At 44.8% G+C, this 20,161-nt stretch overlaps 1 protein-coding gene across 1 annotated transcript in view; it reads left to right on the forward strand.

The window, feature by feature from the left end:
• MAPKAP1 (MAPK associated protein 1) overlaps window positions 1–20,161 on the forward strand; it is a 322,753-nt gene that overhangs the window by 76,987 nt on the left and 225,605 nt on the right. The window contains exon 4 of the mRNA XM_040323013.1: window positions 7,859–8,007. Within this exon, the coding sequence (XP_040178947.1) occupies window positions 7,859–8,007 (149 nt within the window). The remainder of the gene's footprint in view (window positions 1–7,858; window positions 8,008–20,161) is intronic.

Consider the following 20,161-nt stretch of genomic DNA (forward strand, 5'->3'; position numbering starts at 1 on the left):
TAATCAAACAGCTGGACTCAAATGAAGGTGTAGAGCAGGGATAAGCAATTAGCGGACCTCCAGCTGTTGCAGAACTACAAGTCCCATGAGGCATAGCAAGTCTCTGACAGCAACAAGCATGACACCCAGAGGCAGAGGCATGATGGGATTTGTAGTTTTGGAACAGCTGGAGGTCCGCTAATTGCATATCCCTGGTGTAGAGCCATCTCAAGGATGATCAGAAGAAATGGACAGCACCTGAGTTAAATATATGAGTGTCACAGAAAAGGGTCTGAATACTTAAGACTAGGGTTGTCCCGATACCGATACTAGTATCGGTATCTGGACCGATTCCGAGTATTTGCGGGAGTACTCGTACTCCTGCAAATACCCCCGATCCTGGAATAGAATACTTCCCCCCCCCCCCCCGCTGCCGCCGTCGCCGTTACGCCGCATCCCGCCGCCGTTACGCCGCTTCCCGCCGCATTCCCGCTACCGCCGACTGTGTAATACGTGCCGGGAATATTACAGCTTTGAATAGCTGCAATGATTCGCGCCGCGCATAGACACTCCCCCTTGCTCGGGTGAACTGTCCAATCCCGAGCGAGGGGGAGTGTCTATACGCAGCGCGGCGCCAATCATTACAGCTATCCAAAGCTGTAATGTTCCCGGCGCGTATTACACAGTCGGCGGTAGCGGGGATGCAGGTAAGCGAGACATGGCTGGATACATGGGGGGGGGGAGACATGGCTGGATACATGGGGGGGGAGACATGGCTGGATACATGGGGGGGAGACATGGCTGGATACATGGGGGGGAGACATGGCTGGATACATGGGGGGGAGACATGGGGGGGGAGACATGGCTGGATACATGGGGGGGGGGAGACATGGCTGGATACATGGGGGGGGGGAGACATGGCTGGATACATGGGGGGGGGGAGACATGGCTGGATACATGGGGGGGAGACATGGCTGGCTACATGGGGAGGAGACATGGCTGGCTACATGGGGGGGACATGGCTACATATGGGGGGAGACATGGCTACATATGGGGGGAGACATGGCTACATATGGGGGGACATGGCTGGATAATGGGGGGGACATGGCTGCATATGGGGGGACATGGCTGGATAATGGGGGGGACATGGCTGCATATGGGGGGGACATGGCTGCATATGGGGGGACATGACTGGATATGGGGAGACATGGCTGCATATGGGGGGGACATGGCTACATATGGGGGGGACATGGCTGCATTTAGGGGGGACATGGCTGCATCTGGGGGGGACATGGCTGCATCTGGGGGGACATGGCTGCATCTGGGGGGACATGGCTGCATCTGTGGGGGGACATGGCTGCATCTGTGGGGGGACATGGCTGCATTTGTGGGGAGACATGGCTGCATTTGGGGACACATTTAAAAAAAGTTTCGGTATCGGTGAGTACTTGAAAAAAAGTATCGGTACTTGTACTCAGTCCTAAAAAAGTGGTATCGGGACAACCCTACTTAAGACCTTGTGATATTTTAGTTTTTCTTTTTTAATAAATCTGCAAAAATGTCAACTATTCTGTGATTTCTGTGAATATGGGGTGCTGTGTGTACATGAATGAGGAAAAAAATGAACTTAACCACTTAACAACCGCCCGCCGTCATTTGGATTGCCCTATTGTTCTGACAGGGCATCATATGACGTCCTGTCATTTAAAGCCGCTAGGGGGCGCGCGTCGCATTACTGGGAACACAATGCACGTGCCCGGCGGCCGCGATGGCCGCCGGGCACCCGCGATTGCCCAGTAACTGAGCAGGACCGTGGGAGCAGGACCGTGGATCTGTGTGTGTAAACACAGAGATCCATGTCCTGTCAGGGAGAGGAGACCGATGCTGTGTCCCTTGTACATAGGGACACAGATCGGTCACCTCCCCCAGTCAGTCCCCCTCCCCCACACAGTTAAAACACTCACTAGGCTTCACATTCAACCCCTTCCCCGCCCCCTAGTGGTTAATCCCTTCCCTGCCAGTCACATTTATCACAAATTATTTATCACAAATTATCGTGTGTGGGCTTAAACAATGTTTTAAACCCGCGCATGCTCAGAAGCAAGTTATGAGACGGGAGCGCTCATTCTGGTAAAACTACCGTTCATAATGGAGTAAGCACATTCATCACGCTGTAACAGACAAAAAAGCGCAATTCGTCTTTTACTAACAAGGAATTGGCTAAAGCAGCCCAAAGGCGAATAGAACTTCCCCTTTAGAGTGCCGTTGTACGTGTTTTACGTCACCGCGCTTTGTTCATCATTTTTTTTAAACGATGGTGTGTGGGCAACGTCTTTTTTAATGCTGAAGGTGGAAAAACTTCGTTTTTTGGACATGCTGAAAAACAACGTTTTCTTTCATGCCGAAAAATGATCGTGTGTACGCGGCATTACTTTTGGTTTTGATGTAGGAGCATATTCTGCCTTAGTGAGTTCTATACAGCCTGGCAAACTAGAGCCTCGCCAAAGGTATAATATTCAGTTGTATTGTACCTTTATGTAGTAGCTAGAGCCCAAGTGAAGAGCTTGCAGTTCAGCTTTGACTTCAGAGAGACTCATAAAGGAGCATCACCTCCACCCTCCCTTGAGACTATTAACTTTTTTTTGTCATCATGTACATCACCAGAGAAGGGACTAGTTATCATTCTAACACAAGTGAACATGGGGGATGTGCTCAGCTTGTGCTATGTGCACCCTCAAGTGAGGCTTGCCTTTCCCCCTCAGAGCTACTTGCTTCTGCAACCACCCCGATCCACCTTTGGTTCCCTCTGGTGTGACTATTCTAGAAAGAATGACATCTAAGGTATAGAAGATGGTGTCCTTGGCACACAAGATAGTTTCTATCTCCTTCTGGAAGTTTTTTATTTCGGATTTCTCTTGTGGCTCTGCTTATGTCTGTTTAAGGGCTTGTAGGTCAAGGTGGTAATATCTGTGTCACATCAGAAACATTACCAGGGGTTCTGTGTAAATCTTTATACCATACTGAAGCAAACCCAAGAATTCCGAATGTCTTCATTGATAACGTCTGCCATCAGAGAAATGTATTGTTTTCAGTGAATGTTGAAGATGATCGCCTGCGTTTTCCTTTTGGGGATCAAAATTCCAGGTGGTGGCCCCACATTTTGGTTTCACCACTGCTCCCAGAGTGTTTTATCATCATTCTAGCTCTGGTCCTGGCAAAGCTGAGGACTGGGAACATATTGGCGATTGCCTATCTTAGCTACCAGTTCATCAAGGTATCCTTTGCAAATAACCCTATGTAATATGCAAAGCTTTTTCCCTGTTCCTGATGCAAGTCTGGAGTACCTTAGCCTTATCCTGGGCGCTGTGTCGGCAAAGGTTTTTTTTACATGGGGTAAGCAGAAGGCTCTGCAGCTTCAGATCCATATTCAGATGTAGCACAGTCTGTCCATTGCATGTCACACCAGAATTCAGCAGAGGGATATACTATCAATGTTGGACAGATCTCCTTTCTGTGCAGGGCTCGACAAATCCAGGGCACCAGGTCGCCGTGGCAACTAGAAATAGGGTCCTGGCGACTTGGCTTGGAAGGGGGGCAAAAAAAAAGTTACGAGTTATTACCACCAGATGTGTAAGCTGGCGCCATCTGGTGGTGGCCGTTGGTATTACAAGTTAAGCATTACAAGTTAAAGGGGTTGTAAAGACAAAAATATTTTCCTCTTAAATTAAAGTCTGACAGTAGCTGATAAAGTAAAAAGTAATGTTTTGCATTATAACTAGTTTGATACTTGTTGAAATCGAGCTGTTTTATTCACCTCCAGCACTCCTGAATCATTATCCTCACTGACTTCCTGGTTTGCGGTGCGCATTCATTCTTGCTACATCACGGCCTAATGGGAATTACAGTTCCCATAAGGCTTAGCCTCCATGCCTGTGAGGGATAAGAGAGCATCTTCACACAGGGCTGTAGTCATAGGGAGGGGGTGAGCACATTCTGCTTTCCACCATGCAAAACGGCTCAGATGCTGGTGGAAAGCAAGAAGAGGAGTGACAGGAAATGGCATTTTCAAACCTGGATTACTGTATTTTGGAGGTCAAAAGGAAAAACGAGGTAAGTGATATTTAAATGCTCTAGCTTACAGCAATCAATTGATCTAATAAAAAACGAACCTTTAGTGTTCCTTTAAACAGCAATTCTAATGTAATTTTTCACTATTTTCACTGCCATCTCCTTCCCTCTAATTAGAACCCCCAAACATTATATATATTTTTTATCCTAACACCCTAGAGAATAAAATGGCGATCGTTGCAATACTTTCTGTCATGCCGTATTTGCACAGCGGTCTTACAAGCGCACTTTTTTGGGAAAAAATTACACTTTTTTTAATTAAAAAATAAGACAACAGTAAAGTTATCCCCATTTTTTTTAATATTATGAAAGATAATGTTATGCCGAGTAAATTGATACCCAACATGTCACGCTTCAAAATTACGTCCGCTCGTGGAATGGCGACAAACTTTTACCCTTTAAAATCTCCATAGGCGACGTTTAAAAAATTCTACAGGTTGCATGTTTTGAGTTACAGAGGAGGTCTAGGGCTAGAATTATTGCTCTCGCTCTACCAATTGCAGCGATACCTCACATGTGTGGTTTGAACACCGTTTACATATGCGGGCGCTGCTCACGTATGTGTTCGCTTCTGCGCGCAAGCTCGTCGGGACGGGGCGCGTTTTCTGGCTCCTAACTTTTTTATCTGGCTCCTAGATTCCAAGCAAATTTGTCAAACCCTGTCATAGACAGGGACACTTCCCATCTAATGTAAACCCAACTGTGGTAGCATTGATTGCCGATGGTATTATAGGGCACACCTTTAATGATTCAAAACCTTTTTGGATGGGTAAGTGATCTCCACACCTGTTGCAGGGATTCCTGATGCTGGACTGTAGATCAAGGCTATGTCTGTCACACCTGCATTGGGTACAGAAGCTGCAAGGCCACCTTATGAAAATCCAGACTGACAATGTCACAGCTGTAGCATACAGAAAAAACATCAAGGCGGCAAGAAGCCTGTTCTAAGGAAAAACTGTACTGGGTGAAAAGTCAAATCGTGTCTCTTTCAGCATCTTGTATCTTAAATCGACAGCATCTTGATTCCTGAAAATGGTCCCTTTATCTGTTTAATTAGATCTGTCAACAGCAGGGAAGACCAGATGTGGATTTAAAGGCACCCTGTCACATTCACAAGGTGAACAGGTTCATAGCCAGAGCAAGAGACCCACTGGAGGATGCAATGGTTGCTTCCATGTCACAAAAGTCTCTCCCGTGTTTCTTCCACTGAAGCTTCTTGAGCATTGTGGAAGATCCAGTTAGAAAGGTTTCCCACTATTCTGAAAAGTCTGCACGGCCCAAGAAGAGCCTGCTTTCATCTTGGTTGGGCCTTCTGTTTCACAGCCCAATTTTGCATGCTGCATCCCAGTTGCTGACTTTTGCCTATTGAAGCACAGGTTCTGAGAGAGATCTTAGAGGTTCTGAGAGAGCAAGGTCATTTCAGAGGGTGATACTTACCGAACGACAGGCCTGCAAGCCCTCTTTTCACAAGGTGTAACACTACATGTGGAAGACCTATATTAAGTGGAGTTCCACCCATAAATATAACATTACATCAGTAGTTTTAAAAAAATGTCATTAGTCCTTTAAGAAAAACATTTTTTTTTTTAGATGCCTTCAAAGTGTTGTTGCTAGGCAGAATAGTTAATCTTCCCACTTCCTGCACCTAGGTGCTTAAGCTTCCTAACCTACACCGCACAGACTCCTGGGAATGTAGTGGGTGTAACTTTCCAGGAGTCTGTGCACTCCCCAGTCTCGAAGAATCATGTGACTTGGACAGTACAGGTGCTGAAACCTGATCTGAAACCTATTACACTGCTTGTGCAGCACTGAGCATGTGCGAGACCTGCAAGGCTGAAATCCAGGAAGTCATACAGTCTGGCTTCATGATGCCCACACTTAAGATGGCCCCAGTCAATTTCTATTTTATAAAGTGTCTAAATGCTGTAACAACCTAACAAAACGGACCTTAGTTTACAGACTAACTTTACTAGAATACATCAAGCTTGTGTATTACAGGGGTATTTATATTTAAAAAGTGAAATTGTGGCCGGAACTCCGCTTTAGGTTGTGAGAGTCTCTGTGTTAACCATTTTATCTACTCTGTCACTTGGGTTCTGAGCTTTCATTGGTTGGTTGTGGATCAGTGATTGATGCTGGGTACCAGTAAGAAACAGATATCAAATTGTCTATGCTATTCCAATGGCCCTTGGCCTCTCTTTCTCTGGTGCAGTCCCTCATCCACGGTGTCACTCACATTATTTCTCCTGTCAATAATTTTTCTGGTCCCCTGGGACCTTAAAGCGGAGGTTCACCCTAAAAACAATTTTCTAACATTACATTATGCTCACTCTCGACATTGACTGTACGTTGATGTTTTTTTTTTTTTTCGTATGTACCGTTGTATCGCTATTTACCCCGCCGGCTTCCAGGGAAGTGGCTCCCGCGGGAGTGGGCGTTCCTATGCACAGGCTAAGTGGTTGACGTAATGACAAAAGCTTCCCTCCGACGCATAAGGCGCGTCACGAGTTGCCGAAAGAAGCCGAACTGCGAGTCGGCGCTATACGGCGCCTGCGCACCGACGTTCGCCTTTTTCCGGCAACTCGTGACGCGCTTTATGCGTCGGGGGGGAAGCTTTTGTCATCACGTCAATCACTTAGCCTGTGCATAGGAACGCCCACTGTTTTTAGGGTGAACCTCCGCTTTCAAGAGGTTGTAAAGGTGCGACTGTCCAAACATTTCCTTCCATTTTTGCTCTATGCATTGCCAGAGCGGAGACTAATTGCCAAGTGAATTAATCTGGAGCTGTCACTCCCTTTCTCTACCTGATCGATCAATCAACTTGGGTAGATTCAGCCTGCCCATACATGGTTAGAATCCCAGCCGGCCCCTGCTGAACCGCCTGAGATTTGAACCGTCTATGGCCAGCTTTAACGGAATCAGTTTGACATTGACATGAAATGCTTCTGAGATAATTCAGAGTTCAATACAGGTGCATTTGACCTGCTTCAAGGGTGCCTTGAATTCTCATTGACTTGTATAGGAATGCAAAACCAATCTTTTTTTTTTGTTCTCTCTTTTTTTTTTTTTTAAGTGTATTTTGTGCGTGTACTCGAGAGAGGAGTTGGGAGTAGGCAGGCCTCCCCCAGAGGCAATCTGCCACCTTTCTCTATGCCCCGAGTGGCAATGGCGGGTGCGTGAGAGGGTCCTCCCACATAGCCCGCCCTACCTGCTCCGCTTTGAAGCCCAACGGGGCAGAGGGACTCCCTATAAGGGAGTGAGAGGATCTAGCCCACTCAACCAGCCCCGTTAGTCCTTCGCCTCTCTTTTTAGAGACTGCGTGGTCAAAGTGCGTGCATGTTAACCCAATTTCGAGTGCATGTAAGTGTGGTGGTTTTTGTGGGAGGGGGGTGGGCGTACTAAGCGCAGGCTTACCTCGCATAGCACACCCACCGGGAGCCGGGCTGAGACCACCAAACTCAATTCACATGTAGCCGAGACCGGGATCTGAACCCCTAGCTGCAGAGGTGTGTCAGCGCAGTGCCAATCGCGTTGAGCCACCGCAGCTCCCGTATGCAAAACCAATCTGAAGTGAACAAAAGGACTATCAACAGGCCTTTACATTGCTCTTTGATTGGAATATTGCACATTGCCTGAGCCTTTTGTTCTTCTGTGTAACACACTTTGCTTACTTATGTAAAGTATTAAAGCACAATGTTTTTTTTATTTATTTTTTTAATCTCATTTATATTTTTCTAAACTTTACTTGCAGCCGAAGAATTAAGTTCGCTGTTTGAAAAAAAAGCTTTTAGGGAAATCACCCCTTATAGCGGGAAACCATCTATATTATCCGTACGCCTGGAGCAGTGTCCTCTGCAGCTAAACAATCCCTTCAATGAGTACTCGAAATTTGATGGCAAGGTGAGAAACATCTTATTTTTTTTATGTTGAGATTTGCATATTTTATCCACAGTTGTCCAAATTCATTTTCACGTTGGGATGTAATCCTCTTCTGTTTTAGTATTCTTTTCCATATTTCTCGCTGTAGACTTGTTGAACGTAGTTTCCAAGTGTATGTGAATGTCGCATAAAACAAGCGGCCCTCTCTTCCGGACCGCCCACTGTATATATACGTCATTAGTTTGATGTTCTATACCGTTGTTATGGCAGCAGCTAGATGCCATAACCTCTGTATATTTTTATACAGTGGGCGATCCTCTTTGACATAAAAGTGGTCCCGGCAGTGGATTCGCTACAGGATCACATTTATGGATGGCGGGAGAGGTGCCCCCCTCCTGCCGCTTCCCGGTTGTTTCCCTGCTTCCGGGGGATGTAATAGGGGGAAACGATCCGATCCCCTGGAGAAATGGGCAGGAAGTCAAGTGAGGGCAAGATTGCCCCCAGTTGACTCTGCCCTTGGAGGACCGGAGCGATGTCTGACGTCACTTTCCGCCTCTAGGCCTTTAAGGACTTTTTTGGAGTAAATATAAAATTACATTTTTTGGGCCGGATTCACAGAAGAATTACGCCGGCGTATCTACTGATACTCCGGCGTACTTTCAAATTTGCCGCGTCGTATCTTTAGTTTGAATCCTCAAACCAAGATACGACGGCTTTTTTTTTTTTTTTGGGCCAATTTGTTGTCGGGCAGATTACAAAATACAAATTGCCGCAAAAACACATTACATGCTTTTCTGCAGCTTCTCCATTGAAGTATATTGAACCAAAAAAAAAAAAAAAATAGCACCGTTTTGCGTTTAAAAACTCCTTGCCCTTTCCAAATATGCAACAGCCGAAAAAAAAATCATGGATGTGAACGTGTCCCATAGGAAAACATGTAAATGAACTGTAGTGTGTTTCTGCAAAAAGCACCAAAAAACAGAGAGGTGTGACCCCAGGCCTGAGATGTTTAGTAACATAATGGGGTTAAAAAAACAAAAATATGTACAAAAAGAGCAGATAATCGCTATTGTAAGGGGTTCATTTTTTTACAGTGGGACAGTGAAAGTAATGAGAGAGTGGGTAACCGCTCAAAGAGAACCAGGTAATCTGATTCCTGTGGTCCGAGCCAAGGGTGCAGGCAGTGCAATCAAAATGCAGGTTAGGATGAAGGAAAAAAGCTGGGACAGCCGCACTCCAAAAAAACTCCTCCTTTAATTAAAAATCACAAAATACATGCCACAGCAAAAAACAGCACAACAAAAGAAAAGCTGACGTTTCGCACTATGCCTTAGTGCTTCTTCATAGCTTCATGAAGAAGCACTAAGGCATATTGCGAAACGTCAGCTTTTCTTTTAAAGGAGGAGTTTTTTTGGAGTGCGGCTGTCCCAGCTTTTTTCCTTCATCCTACAGTGAAAGTAATATTAACTGTAGCGATTTGCTTTTTGGACTATAAAAGGCTAATTTTAGTTTTTTAAACCACATTATGTTACTGGCCGATTAATTGATTATGAAAATTGTAATCGATTAATTTCATAATCGATTAGTTGTCGATTAATCGATTAGTTGTTTCGGCCCTTATCCCTTGTAATAAGAATTGTTAGTGACAGGTCCTCTTTATGGAGAGAGGAGGGGTCAATAAGACCCCACATCTCTCCGCCAGGCTGGAAAGCATGAGATCGGGAAAAAAAATGCACTGATCTCATGCCGACAGCTGCGATGGCAGCTTTTTTATCTCATCCGGCGCCGGCCAATTCGTTCTCCGGGCCCCCGATGGCACAGGAGAGCCCGAAGAAGCACCAGATGGCGGCAGGAGGGGGGGACATCCCCTATAAGAACGGTCAAGCGGTAGAACTGCTGTTATGATCATTCTTATGCACAGAATCGCAGGCAGAAAAAATGGACATCTGAATGATGCCAGTAGCTGCAGGCATCATTCAGATATACCCCCCCCCCCCCAAAATCCAGGACGTCATATGAAGTCCTACGGTAGGGAAGTGGTTAAGCTTATCATTAGTGGTGCAACGGATCACAGTTGATCCGTGATCCGAACGGGTCACCCCATTTGGATCGGCACACACTGTGACCCGCGGATTGCCGCGGCTCCGGAGCTAGGCCGAAGCCTGCGGCCTTTCCTAATGTTATAGCCGCGGCTTGGAGCTAGGCCAAAGCCGCGTCCATAACATTAGGAAAGGCAGCGGCTTCGGCCTAGCTCCGGAGCCGCCACGGCCATCTTGGTACACCCGGCTGTGGCCCTCCTCTCTGTTTACACCCACAGGAGGAGGAGGAGCCAGCACTCGTGGGACACACCGCTGGGAGTACTACCTGGGGGGGTCTGTCTGCACTACCTGGGGGGGGGCTTGTCTGCCTGTTACTACCTGGGGGGGCTTGTCTGCCTGTACTACCTGGGGGGTTGTCTGCCTGTTACTACCTGGGGGGGTGTCTGCCTGTTACTACCTGGGGGGCTGTCTGCCTGTTACTACCTGGGGTGGGTGTCTGCCTGTTACTACCTGGGAGGGGGGTCTGCCTGTTACTACCTGGGGGGGGGGGGTGTCTGTACTACCTGGGGGGGGGGTGTCTGCACTGAGGGGGGACTATAGTTGGTGGGAGGGGGGGTGTCACCATTTTTTTCTGCACCGGGTGACACCAACCCTAGTGACGCCACTGCAGTGGGGGAGATGTGGATATTACAGTGGGGAAGATTTTTTTTATTCTTATTGTCGATCCGAAAAATTATCCGATCTGTGACTCCTGATCCGAGGAACGATCCAAACTGTGAGTTTTTTGATCCGTTGCACCCCTACTTATCATATATAACTAATGCCAGTCACCATGTTTAGATGCAATTTTTTCTTTTATAATTTGACATTTCCAAAATATACCACAAACCTAAATTTGTCCAATGAATTCTAGGACACTTTTTCCTTTCCCTAGCCTTCTCCTCGCAGAATTCTGTTGATTAGTACATGACAGATGTGCTTCATCTTCTGGCTTTCATAGAAGGATCACTCTGAGGTAACTGTACCTCATTAAGCGGCGCCCCTCTCCTCTGGAGCAATGTGGAACAAAGTCCTTCACGGTTACCTGATCTGACCTGCTCTGTTGGCAAGGCCTGCAGAATTGAAACAGTTGAGCTACCCTGGCAATTTCTCCATCTATGGACAGGCATACAGATGTGATACCAGGCTTCCTAAGGAGGCACATGAGCTTTGCCCGACTACAGTTCCGAATAATGGTTGTCCCAAAGTAACCAAAACAAGATAAAGCTTGTAGGACATTCCGGCCTTGGAGGCTAACGATATAACGGTCTAAAACCATTTAAGCCGAATTGCAGAAAGTCAATTTGGACCATTTGTAACCCAGTGATGCCCAAACCTGTCTTGTTTTCCCATCACTTCGTATCAGCAAAGGGTTAATCCAGAGACCCCAGAAAGACCCAGCCGAATCATCAGCTCAGACATCCCCATGCCTGCGAGCGTGGTCTGTGGCATAATTCATGAGCGCTAATTACTCAGCTGTTAATTTTCATAAGTGTTGATTGTAGCAGTTCCTTAAATTAAGACTCCTTTTAAAGCGTACCTTGGGAAATATTTTATCAGGGCCTGGAGTGCAAATGAATATGAATATGGCTCCAATTAACACTCGCTGGTTAATGGCTTTTAGCAGCATTTTGGGATGCGCAGTCCTTAAATACCAATTTTTTTTTTTTTTGCCTGCTGCTCTTACATTGAGCACCATTCAGATAATTAGGGATACGCAGAGCCATTTTAGAGGAACTTGAATGAGACATCACTATTAGCTCCGCAGTAGTCACTGCGCTTTGTGGCTATTTTCCCCCCCACCCCCCAAAACATATGGCATTTTTCATTAAATTTAGAATAATGACCGTTTACTCTTATGCCACGTACACACGGTCGTTTTTTGTGATGGAAAAAAAATGACATTTTTAAAAACGTCATTTAAAATGACCGTGTGTGGGGAAAACGTTGTTTTATGTCTTCTGAAAAACGACCCCAAAAAATTCGAACATGCTTCAATTTTTTATGTCATTTTTTGTGTCATAAAAAATGATCGTGTGTAGGTTAAAACGACGTTTAAAAACCACGTTTTTAAACCCACGCATGCTCAGAAGCAAGTTTTAACGCAAGCTTGAATGGAACAGAGTGGCGCCGTACGTGCTGAACGTAACCACGCTTTGCTAGAGCATTTTGAAAAAACGATGGTGTGTAGGCAACCTCGTTTTTTAAAATGAAGTTTGAAAAACGTCGTTTTTTTTCATGAGAAAAACAACGTTTTTTTACAAGACAAAAAACGACCGTGTGTACGCGGCATTACACAAAAACAAGAGCAGGGTGACAGGTTTAACTGTTTGGCTGCCAAAGCGGAAAGGCTTGTAAGTAGGGAAAGTATCAAACTATGCTTGTTATATCTTACATATGGTATTAACAGCAAGTTTGCCAAGTGATGCTGGTACAGCTGCCAGCTACTTCTTTTTTTTTTTTTTTTGCCTTTCTAATTATTGTAAACACTTTTGAGTTTATTTAATAACCAGAAAAAATATTCTTGTTCATTGAATGGAGTGGGCGTGCCAGTGGTATAAACAGTTTCTAATAACTGCACTGTGATGATTGGCAGTATGGTCTTTTTTAACCACTTCAATATCGGGCACTTTGCCCCCTTCCTGCCCAAAACAATTTTCAGCACTGTCGCACTTTAAATGACAATTGCGCGGTAATGCTACACTGTACCCAAACAAAAATGTTTATCATTTTGTTCCCACAATTAGAGCTTTTTTTTTTTTTTGGTGGTGGTATTTGATCACCACTGGGTTTTTTGTTTTTTTTTGCTGAAAAAAAAGACAAAGTATTGGAAAAAAAAGTTTTTCTTTGTTATTGTTATAAAATTGTGTAAATAAGTCCTTTTTCTCCTTCACTGATGGGCACTGATGAGACTGCACTGATGGGCATTAATGGGCACTGGTAAGGTGGCAATGATGAGGCACTGATATGCGGCACTGATGGACACTCATAGGTGCCACTAGTGGGCACTGATAGGTGGTACTGATAGATGGCTCTGATAGGCAGCACTGATGAGGAGGCACTGGCAGGCTTTATTGCATGGCACTTATTGGCGTCTACAATCGGCACTGATTTGGCACAGGAAAAATTCGGAAAATCCGTTCCGTTCGGGGGAAAAAAACATGCATGCTTGGAAATGATTCGACACATGCTCGGAAGCATTGAACTTCTTTTTCTCGCCTCGTCGTAGTGTTGTACGTCAACGCGTTCTTAACGCTCAAACTTTTGTGTGACCGTGTGTATGCAAGACAAGCTTGTGCGGAATTCCGTCGGAAAAACCATCCAACTGTCTCCTCATCTTTTTATTACAGAAGCATTTTTAGGGTGCAAATAAAGAGAAACTAATGTGTCATAGTCATTTGCATTGACAGTAGCAGACCACCGTTGGACAGTTAAATGTGGTTGTTACTGGCAACAGCTCTAGTCCATTCCTCATAAATCAGCCCAGAGGACTGGGGTAGGAAAGGCATCTTTCAGGCAAATTTTAGACCTAACTTTTCCCTGTGATTCGCACATACAGGGCCAGATTCACATACATTTCCTCTACGCAGCGGCGGCGTAACGTAATCCATTTACGTTACACCGCCGCAAGTTTGCAGCGTAAGTGCCTGATTCACAAAGCACTTACCTGTAAACTTTCGGCGGTAAAACGTAAATGTGCTCGGCGCAAGCCCGCCCAATTCAAATGGGGCAGGCACCATTTAAATTAGGCGCGTTCCCGCGCCGAGCGTACTGCGCATGCTCCGTCGGGTAAATTACCCGACGTGCATTGCGCTAAATGACGTCGCAAGGACGTCATTGGTTTCGGCGTTAACGTAAATGGCATCCAGCGCCATTCACGGACGTCTTACGCAAACGACGTGATGTTTTAAATTTCGACGCGGGAACGACGGCCATACTTAACATGGCTTAGAACACCTAGGGCTCAGCCCTTATTTTACGACGCGTATCTTGACGGAAACAACGTAAAGTTAGAGCGACGGGTAACGCGGACGTTCGGGGATCGCCGTAACTAGTCATTTGCATATTCTACGCCGACTGCAATGGCCTTGCCACCTAGTGGCCGGCATAGAATTGCATCCTAAGATCCGACAGTGTAAGTCAATTACACCTGTCGGATCTTAGGGCTAGCTATGCGTAACTGATTCTATGAATCAGCCGCATAGTTAGGACGGGCGGATCACAGAGATACGGAGGCGTATCAGGAGATACGCCGTCGTATCTCTTTTGTGAATCTGGCCCACCGTACTTGGCTCACATTCATGGACAATATAGGGAGTTACTTTGTGTTGTGATAAATGCTATCTACCACCATACATGCTTAATCATTTTTTTTTTTTTTTTTTTAATGCAGTAAAGTAGAGAGAGGAGAAATTGATTTGTATCATTTATTGTGTTGTCTCCTAAAAAGCAACTATACATGCTCCAGGTTTTAGTGCTGATGTGAGAGATTAAAGCAAAGAACAAAGAAATGTCTGAAGCGCTGGCTTGTACAGAGATTGTTTTCTTTTCGCCATAGTGAAAGCATTGTGTTCAGCGACTGCAGTTCCAGAAACGCATCTGTAACAGGCACAGATCTGTCCTATCATTGTCAGTAAATGCTAATAGAAGTTTTCAGAATATCTACAGCTTATACCTTGCTTCTGAATCGGCAGAGAGATTTCTCTTGGAATTTCTGCAATGAGCAGCTTTAGTGATACTATGGACATTATGGACTAAGAAGTCTAGGTTATGCAGCTCCTATTATGCGCACTACCCTTTACATATATCCTATAGAGCAGCTCCAAGGCTACTTCTCTAGACATTACAGCCACGTTTCGTAAACCCATTATTATCCAGCTCTTGGTGAAACATAAAAAAGGCAAAACGCAGTGTACCAGCACAGTTAAAAAAGCTTTTAATAAATGATAAAATTTCACTTACAGTTAGGTACAGTGGAGAAAATAATTGATCCCCTGCAGTTTTTGAAAGTTTGCCCACTTACAAAGAAATGAAGGGTCTATAATTTTTATCATGGGTGTATTTTAAATTATAGAGACAGAATATTAACCAAAAATTCAGAAAAAACACATAAAACAAATGCTATAAATTACGTTCCAGTTCAATGAGTAAAATAAGTATTTGATTGCCAAGCAAAACATGACTTGGTACTTGGTGGAGAAGCCGTTGTTGGCAAACACAGCGGTAAAATGTTTTTTTTTTTCTGGTTGATGTCCAGGGGGCAGATCCACAAAAGAATTACGCAGGCGTATCTATTGATACGCCGGCATAATTTTAAAGTGCCCACGTCGTATCTTTGTTTTGTATCTACAAAGCAAGATACGACTGCATCTGGGATCAATCCGACAGGCGCACGTCTTAGTACGCCGTCGGATCTTAGGTGCATTTTTTCGGCGGCCGCTAGGTGGCGTTTCCGTCGAATTCCGCGGCGAGTATGCAAATTAGCTAGTTACGGCGATCCACGAACGTACGTCCGGTCGGCGCATTTTTTTACATCGTTTGCGTTCGGCTTTTTCTGGCGTATAGTAACCCCTGCTATTATGAGGCGTACTCAATGTTAAGTATGGCCGTCGTTCCTGCGTCGAATTTTGAATTTTCTACGTCGCTTGCGTAAGTCGCTTCGCGAATAGGGATTTGCGTAAAATGACGTCACCGGCGTAAACATTTTTTTTTTTTCGGTTTAATTTCGAGCATGCGCACTGGGAACCCCCCACGGACGGCCCATGCGCCAATAAAAAAAATGTTGTTTACGTCGGGTCACGACGTATTTACATAAAACACGCCCCCATCACATCCATTTGAATTGCGCGCCCTTACGCCGCCAAAGATACACTACGCCGCCGTAACTTACAGCGCAAATTCTTTGAGGATTCCCCAAAAAAAAGTAAGTTACGGCGGCGTAGTGTATCTTAGATACGCTACGCCCGACGCAAATATGCGCCGATGTACGTGAATCTGACCCCAGGTTTGCACACACCTCAGGAGGGATTTTGGTCCACTCTTCTTTACAGATCTTCTCTAAATCTCTAAGGTTTATTGGCTGTCATTTAGCAATTCAAAGTTTCAGCTTCCTTCATACATTTTCTATAGGATTAAGGTCTGGAGACTGGCTAGGCCACTCCATGACCTTAATGTGCTACTTCTTGAAGCACTCCACTTTTACCTTGGCGGTATGTTTTGGGTCATTGTCATGCTGAAAGACCCATCCACGACCCATCTTCAGTGTTCTGGCTGAGAGAAGAAAGCTCTCATCCTACATTTTAGAATACATGGCCCTGTCCATTCGCCCCTCAATGTGTCAAAGTCGGTATGTACCTTTCGCAGAAAAATCGCTCCAAAGCATAATGTTTCCACCTCTGTGCTGGACTGTAGAGATGGTGTTCTTAGGGTCATAGTCTGCATTTTTCTTCAAACACAGTGAGTCCCCCTTTCTAAAGAAGGGCATGTACAGTCATGCCAATGAACATCTAAATAATTCAAACCCTAGGCTGTGGTTGTCAAGGTCTGTGGGGCTAATGTGAATGGGTATATTGGGTACATCGTACCCTTACCCATTCACCCCAAAAAGCAGTGAAAAAAAAAAAAAACAAGACCTGTTTTTTTGACAAGTCCTTTATTAAAAAAGAAGCCCGGTGCCGGTTTCTCCCAATGCCGTCTTCTCCCCGATCTGTCTTCTTGTGCTGTCTTCTTCATGCGAGAGAGAAATTCACTAAATGATATGTACCGTGTTTCCCCAAAAATAAGACCTACTGTTATTTTCCAGGAGGGCTGCAATATAAGCCCTACCCCGAAAATAAGCCCTAATTTAAAATGCTTGTTAAATACTATAATCCACTCTATTACAGGAGTATATAATGTACAATGTGTGCGTTTCTGTAATATTTTTGCAGGAAAGAGAGTCCTGACGGGTCAAAAAGCGCAGAGCGACGCTATAACAAAGGTATTTGGCACAATTATATTACAGAAATACACACATTGTACTGTAATAGAGTGGTTTATAGGATTTTACAACCACTTTAAATCGGTTCACACTAGGGATTCCTGTCAGGCAGGGAGAGAGTGGGGGAGAGAAGACGAAGACATTACATGGTAAGACCTACCCCAAAAATAAACCCTACTGTGTCTTTTGTTGCTAAAATTAATATAAGACCCGGGTTTATTTTCGGGGAAACACAGTATGGTTGGTTGTTTTAAGCGTTTATCAATTTGCTTAGTGGCTGCAAAGATGTGTGATTGGGCGAATTACTAGTTTAGAGCAACTTCCTGCTTTCTTATGCAAGAGTGTCTCTATTGGGTATTGCTTGAGTATCCCAGGAGATTTGTTGATGAGCTGATAAAGTTGGATCCAAAAGCGTTTTCGTATGGAATAATCCCACCAAGTGTAGAGGAAAGTTCCTGGACTGTTGAAACTTCTGTAACCAGAAGCCAAGCACAAGGTAAGTGTTGCATTAAAGTAGTTATAAAGGCTATTTTTTTCCTAAAAAACAAACATGTTATACTTACCTGCTCTGTGCATTGGTATTGCACAGAGCAGTCTTTTACCTCCTCTTCTGGAATTCCCCACTGATGCACTCTCTCCAATTCTTGAAACATTGTCAGGAAAGCTTATTGAGGTTTCTCCATGCCTGTTGTGGTCTCAGTATAAATTCAAACTGCCAGTTGGGGTGTAAGAAAATGTTCACAGCTAGGGCCATGTCACACTAATGATCCTATCAGATGGGAAGGATCCGACTGACTCTAAAAGAGTACGCACCTCATCCCAGTTATTAATAGTAGCAAAGGGAGAGAGGATGGGATTATAGCGGTGCTGAAAACAAATAGTACATCAGAGAAATATATAAATATATATATATATATTACTTTATTAATACAGAGAATATACAAAAAGATTAGATTACAATTGATTATCCAAGCATATACTGGAAATTATGGGTCGCTGGTTTCCAAAATGCAAAATGTGGTGGTCACAGGAGAATGTCCTATCCCTACATGTTTGAGAAAAATAGATAAAGGTCTGGTGTCACTTGAATTAAATATATACTGTAATTACTCCTGTTATTTTATTGGCTCCACAGTGCTCACCTCACTCTGTCAGGTCACCTGTGGCCAGGCGACAAGTGCACCCCGTTGGGGTCCGGAATGCACTACAGGGTGGTGAACCCTATAGCCGACTACTGCTAGCAGGAACGAAGTGTGAACCCAAGATCACCCAGGGTGCGGAGTCTAAGACCCAGTTTTGTATTCACCAGGGCCCCTAAAGGCGGGAATGGTCTTGGCCGCAACTGGATCCAGGTCGCGTCCCCGAGATTCCCTAGGTCACGCTCCGCAGGGAGAGAGGGAAATCAGCCAGCAGGACAAACGGTGGTGATAGGTAGGCCGAGGTCAGGGCAACAGGCAGACAAGGATAACCGTGGGACAGGCAAATGGTCAGGGGCACAGGCAAACAGCAGAAGTCAGGAACAAGCCAAAACGGTACAAGGAAAGATAATCGTAGCACACTGCAAACAGGAACTAGCAAACGACACTGTTGAACAGCAAGGCAAACCTGCAGTGCAATAGTTAATATAGTCTTCCTGGAATGGCCTGGGTTGGGCCATACAGGAAGAGGAAGTGATAAAAAGGGAACCAGAACAGGGTCAGGCCTCTAATGAACAGATGGAAAACAAAGGTAAGCTGCCAGGCTATTGCATATCCATGACACACGCAAAGTCCCAAGGGCAAATTTTTATTTTTTATCCCTACATGTTTCGACAAGGTGGCTTCTTCAGGTTTTTCTTTTGTTCTGGGACCACCAATCCATAACCCAGCTTTTCACCTAGCCAAGACGAAAGGAAGATAGATGAGGTACCCCCACAAGGGTGAAAGGCCCAGAAGCCAAGGTCGAGTGAAAGGAGGCCGTGCCCAACCACAGGCGGTAGATAAAGACCAAGTATGCTCGATGCTACATGGAAACAAATTTGTGAGGCGACCGTAAAGTTGTATTATCAAAGAGACAGAAGGACAAAACAATCCCAGTCAGTCCAATAAGAATATCTCAGGACACAGAACACTTACTGAAGTGAGTACACAGCGTGGTCGCCCCCGTTATCCAGAATGATCCTATCACTGTCAACAACACACCAGCAACCGCATCAAACTTAAAGAGCAAGTGATGAAGGCGACCCCCTTGCTAGTGAGCATGGTTCTCAGGCATTTTGTTGAGTAGGAGAGTATTTTAGGGAGGGGATCAGTTGCACCCCAGAGATCGTGCCACTAGTGTGGTGTCAACAGAATCAGAATTGGCCCTTACCTTTTGGGGGGGTCCTTGCTTTTCCAAGGTTTAACAAATCTGTAAGGGATTGTTTGTCATTGTCAAAATAATTCTTAGAGGTGCATATTTTTTCGAAATGTGCCACATTCCATGAAGGTTTCGAAAGAGTTACCTGTACATCTTGGATAAAAACGCTGACCTGTTTTATTTATGAGTTGCAGTATTCAACTTTAATTGGTCATTTTTCCTGTAGTGCTTTCAAAAACCATAAAATACAAAATTCAAAGTGATGTAGCGAAGCATGGCACCACTAGAAAGGTGAAAATGCAGATTGATTTGAGCTGTAAAAACTGTAGAAAATCTGCAATTTCTGACCCAAATACTCCTAATCTTCATTATTATGTATTCTACCAGCGGCCGTTAACGTTCTGCACAATTACCCTCCAGAAATTCTTCTTTATTAACCTCTTAATTGCCACAGACATGCGCCGACCTGGCATTTGGGCTCCAGATCTATGAAATGCATAAAAAAGGCCATATAAATTGCAGATGCCATTAATGCAGATGTACAAGTATATTATTATCACTCGGGTCTTTTGAAATTCAATTGGGGGTTAAGTATTCCAAAGTATAAATTGAAATAATGGGCACACGCCACAGTTGAGTTTTATAATGTGAATTACGCTAAGACAGGAGAGATCATTAAAACACTTACTGCATATGCGCCGCTCATTAATGAGGTTTGACTGTGCAAAGAAGGAGAATCCGGTGCCCATGTTGCGCCCCGTAACAGCTTTATAGCGTGTCC

This window comes from Rana temporaria, chromosome 9 (assembly GCF_905171775.1).
Source record: "Rana temporaria chromosome 9, aRanTem1.1, whole genome shotgun sequence".
Lineage (NCBI taxonomy): Eukaryota > Metazoa > Chordata > Amphibia > Anura > Ranidae > Rana > Rana temporaria.